The sequence below is a fragment of the Lampris incognitus genome, unplaced genomic scaffold, assembly GCF_029633865.1.
Source record: "Lampris incognitus isolate fLamInc1 unplaced genomic scaffold, fLamInc1.hap2 H_6, whole genome shotgun sequence".
In the NCBI taxonomy this organism is placed as follows: domain Eukaryota; kingdom Metazoa; phylum Chordata; class Actinopteri; order Lampriformes; family Lampridae; genus Lampris; species Lampris incognitus.
The window spans coordinates 265,001-269,934 of NW_026611081.1; the positions used below are offsets into that span (position 1 = coordinate 265,001).

Here is a 4,934-nt window from a genome sequence, read left to right on the forward strand (position 1 = left end):
GGGGCCACCTCCCCAAGACTATGATGAGACAGGCAGGGTGATGATGGGAAAGCCGCCCGCCACCTGGTTGAGTCAGATCAGTCAGCTTCTGATGCAGAGGTGAGGAGGAAAACACCGGTTGGCTCGATTTTAGCTAACTGCATGAAACACTGACAACCTGCTAAGGAATGACAGCAAAGCACATACACTCACCAGCCAAAACATTAAAACCACCTGTCTAAAATCACTAGATCCCCCTCGCGCTGCCAAAACAGCTCTGACCCATCGAGGCATGGACTCCACAAGACCTCTGAAGGTGTCCTCTGGTATCTGCACCAAGACGTTAGCAGCAGATCCTTTTAAGTCCTGTAAGTTGAGAGGTGGGGCCTCCATGGATCAGACTTGATATTCCAGTACATCCCACGGATGCTAGATCAGACTGAGATCTGGGGAATTTGGAGGCCAAGGCAACACCTTGGACTCTTTGTCATGTTCCTCAAACCATTCCTGAACAATGTGTGCAGTGTGGCAGGACACATTATCCTGCTGGAAGGGACCACTGCCATCAGGGAACACCGTCGCCATGAAGGGGTGTACCTGGTCTGGAACGATGTTTAGGTCGGTGGTACCTGTCAAAGTAACATCCACATGAATGCCAGGACCCAAGGTTTCCCAGCAGAACATTGTCCAGAGCATCACACTGCCTCCACTGGCTTGCCTTCTTCCCATAGGCCATTCTGGTGCCGTCTCATCCCCGGGTAAACAATGCACACACACCCGGTCGTCCACATGATATAAAAGAAAACGTGATTCATCAGACCAGGACACCTTCTTCCACTGATCCATGGTCGTTATGATGCTCATGTGCCCATTATAGGTGCTTTTGGCGATGAGCAGGGTTCATCATGGGCACTCTGAATGATCTGTGGCTACACAGCCACATACACAGCAAGTGGCGATGCACCATGTGTTCTGACACCTGTCTATCATAGCTAGGCTTAACGTTCTCAGCAATTTGAGCTACATCACAGAAAGTTGAATCAGTTCATCTGGACACAACGTTTACTGAGATACGTTTCATCATCATCATCTAAGTGACCTCTGCAGTCTCACTTGACAGCAGGTATCCCACCCTTATAAACAATACAGTGGCATAACGACCCAAACCAACCACCAATTTCTTAAGCAAATATGGGTGTGACCATTAACTAGAGTTTCAATGGTCATGTGTACTATTCACAGAGAGTTGGGGGAATAGTTGCAATCACAGCATTGTAAGATGGTGACAGATGTACTCTTAGACCCCCCTCGGTTCAGGGATGGTCATTCCCTCTTCACATCGGTAGCCTCTTTGACCCCCCGCTCAAACCAGTGTTCTTCTCTCAAGGATGTGCACATCCTCATCCCTGAAAGAGTGGCCACTGGCCTGTAGATGGTGTAGACTGTGGAGTCCTGGTCTGTAGATGGTGTAGACTGTGGAGTCCTGGTCTGTAGATGGTGTAGACTGTGGAGTCCTGGTCTGTAGATGGTGTAGACTGTGGAGTCCTGGTCTGACGTGTTAGCTCTCCTGGCACTTAACAGCTACACTATATTGCTCTCTTTGTGCTGGGGGACCTGATCCTCGGGGTGGACCAACTTCTGGCGCAGCGTGTTTTGGGGTTTGAACAGGGAGTCAAAGAGGCCATCTATGTGAAGAGGGAACAACCATCCCTGGACTGAGGGGGGCCTAAGAGTACATCTGTCACCATCTTAAAATGCTGTGATTGCAAAAATTCCAAAATCCTCTGTGAAAAGTACACGACCATTGAAACTCTAGTTAATGGTCACACCCATATTTGCATATGAATCTGGTTGTTGGTTTTGGTCGTTAGGCACTGTATTGTACTGTCTTGTTTATAAGGGTGGGGTACCTGCAGTCAGGTGAGACTGAAGAGGTCACTTAGTTGAGTGATGAAAGGTTTCTGTCATAAACGTTGTGTCCGGATCAACTGGTTCACCGTTCTTTGATGTTCTTTCCTGGATTATTGAGCATGCACAAAGACAATTTGAGCTACAGCAGCTCTTCTGTGGGATTGGACCAGACGGGCTAGCCTTTGCTCCACACGTGCATCAATGAGCCTGGGGGGGGGCCCATGACCCTGTCACCGGTTTAGCGGTTATCCTTCCTTGGACCACTTTTGGTAGGTACTTACTGTATACCAGAAACACCCCACAGGACTTGCTATTGTGGAGATGCTCTGACCAAGTTTTCTAGCCATCACAATTTGGCCCTTGTCAAAGTCGCTCAGATCCTTATGCTTGGCCATTTTTCTTGCTTCCAACACATCAACTTCAAGACTTGAGTGTTCACTTGCTGCCTAATATATCCCACCTCTTGACAGGTGACACTGTAATGAGATAATTGATGTTATTTACTTATCTGTCAGTGGTTTTAATGTTTTGGCTGATCGGTGTATGTGTTTTAGCTATTTAGCTTTGGTTGAGCTGGCCAGGCCCAGTCTCACTAGTGTTTTTCTTAAATACTTTGTGCTCCAAACACTACAGATACTGAGGAAAAACAGTGCCTGCTGAAGGAAAAGGGATAAAGGATAATACTGGATTTGATAGCATAGCTGATATATACAACCAAATAGCTATGAAAATAAAACACCAGAATTAACCTTTAACACAAACTACTTACGGCTCCATCATGATCTTAGCCAACATCCAAAAAATGTCAAACCCATTCTAACCAGTTCTTTTACAGACTAGAGAATGTTCAGGAACCAGTCCGACCAGTTTGACCTCTGATTTCTCCCAGGCTGGAGCCCCAGCTGGCCCAAGCCCTGTTGGAGCAAGCCAGGCAGGAGAGGCTGCAGCAGGTGGGAGCGCTGGCACAAAGAGCCGGATCCGAGCTTTCCAGAGGAATTGATCAGGAGACCCTCAGGTCAGGAGGAGGAGGAGTTATTGCCATGGTTACATGTTATTAGATACAAGTATTGGAATGTGATGATATCAGAGTAATTCAGTTTTATTTACATTGACTTGTGTGCAATATTTGTATTGAGTGAGAGCCATCCATTCATCCATCCTTTTAGGTACCTGGTTGCTAGGATACTGTCCAGCATCGGTCCTAACAACCTTCAGATGAATTATCCCAGTCGGCGCTTAAGGAGGGACTTGTCAATCTCTGCAGGAGTGGGAGAGACTAGCGCTGTGAGCTCCATCCACCGAAGAACCCGCCGTTCCCTGGACAACACGTCATCCCCGTTCCCTAGCAGCGAACCCCCCCTGCTGCGAGTGAAGAGGTTGGGACTGGAGGAGGAAGAGGGAGAGAGATCCCTTCGACAGAGAATGACTCATGTTAACACCATGGCAACCAGCCCGGCAGAGGAACTGAACAATCGGAGTCATGGGCGCCGGAGGAGAGCAGCGGTGAACTACGACCCCAGAGCGCTTGTTCACCAGATCTTCCAATACTTGCAGGAGTAGAGAGTGAGCAAGAGAGAAAAAGAGAAAGAATGAGAGGGAAGACAGACAGAAAAGAGAGGGAGAAGTGTGACAAGTTGGGAGAGACGACCTAAAGAAAGGATGAGACTAAAAAGAGAGAATAGCTGAGAGGAGGAGTATGAAAAATAGAGAATTCTGTATTTACATAGAATCTGGTTTAACCCTCTGTGGTCCAGACCAGATCGTCTACTAGACCTGATCTTAGCCATTGTGGGTCCAAAACAGTTTTCATTTTGACAACAGAAAATTTCACGAAGACGTTAACAAGACCAACACAAAATTAAATTTCACCTTGGTGAGGAAAAACCGTGACATTGAAAGTGCTGTGTTGATTTCCTTATAACCGCCTTCCATCAAGAGTCCTGCTCACAGCTGGAGAGACAGACAGACAGACAGACAGACAGACAGACACAGAAGGGGGGGTAGCAGAAGGTCAGAGTCACCATTATGTTTCAGAAATCTGAGCTTCTAAATGCAAGAGTTTTTCTGTTTGAAAAAACATGTCTGCTTCCTCCTGAAGAGAACTGCATTCTTTCCATTTGTCCTTCTCAACATTAAAGTCAATATCCCAACACACTGCAGTACCACTACTATTACTTTTACATTACTATTGATACTACTAATATACTAAAGTGACTGCTACTATCACTGTTTCACAACTAAGACTATTACAACTACTACTTTCGTCACTAGTAGTGCAACACTAATACTACTATTATTACTACTACTATTAACGCTACGACTATTATTACTACTGCCATGACTATTATTACTACATTACAGCTGAAAAGTGATTCTTTATTGGTCCTGATTCTTGAATGCGTCTCCTGCAATCGAAAATTAACCTTGAGGAAACTGGTGTCAAATTATAACAAGGTTTCAATACAGATGACAAAGAAGCCGAATCTTTTAAGAAAAGCAGCAACAAGATACAGAGGAAACACCTGCAAGGTAAAAAACAAGATACGCAGGAAACACCTGCAAGGTAAAAAAAAGATACACAGGAAACACCTGCAAGGTAAAAAACAAGATACACAGGAAACACCTGCAAGGTAAAAAACAAGATAGAGAGGAAACACCTGCAAGGTAAAAAAACAAGATACACAGGGAACACCTGCAAGGTAAAAAACAAGATACACAGGAAACACCTGCAAGGTAAAAAACAAGATAGAGAGGAAACACCTGCAAGGTAAAAAAACAAGATACACAGGGAACACCTGCAAGGTAAAAAAAAGATACACAGGAAACACCTCCAAGGTAAAAAACAAGATACACAGGAAACACCTGCAAGGTAAAAAACAAGATACACAGGGAACACCTGCAAGGTAAAAAACAAGATAGAGAGGACACACCTGCAAGGTAAAAAACAAGATACACAGGGAACACATGCAAGGTAAAAAAAACAAGATAGAGAGGAAACACCTGCAAGGTAAAAAACAAGATACACAGGGAACACCTGCAAGGTA

General features: G+C 45.2%; 1 protein-coding gene across 1 annotated transcript in view; it reads left to right on the top strand.

The window, feature by feature from the left end:
• pcsk1nl (proprotein convertase subtilisin/kexin type 1 inhibitor, like) overlaps positions 1 to 3,524 on the top strand; it is a gene marked incomplete at its 5' end in the record, with an annotated part of 6,162 nt that extends 2,638 nt beyond the window's left edge. Inside the window, 3 exons of the mRNA XM_056301730.1 lie at positions 1 to 99; positions 2,780 to 2,905; positions 3,057 to 3,524. The exon at positions 1 to 99 is cut by the window's left edge and continues 118 nt beyond it. Coding sequence (XP_056157705.1) covers positions 1 to 99; positions 2,780 to 2,905; positions 3,057 to 3,450 — 619 coding nt within the window. The remainder of the gene's footprint in view (positions 100 to 2,779; positions 2,906 to 3,056) is intronic.
• Positions 3,525 to 4,934: the final 1,410 nt, after the last annotated feature.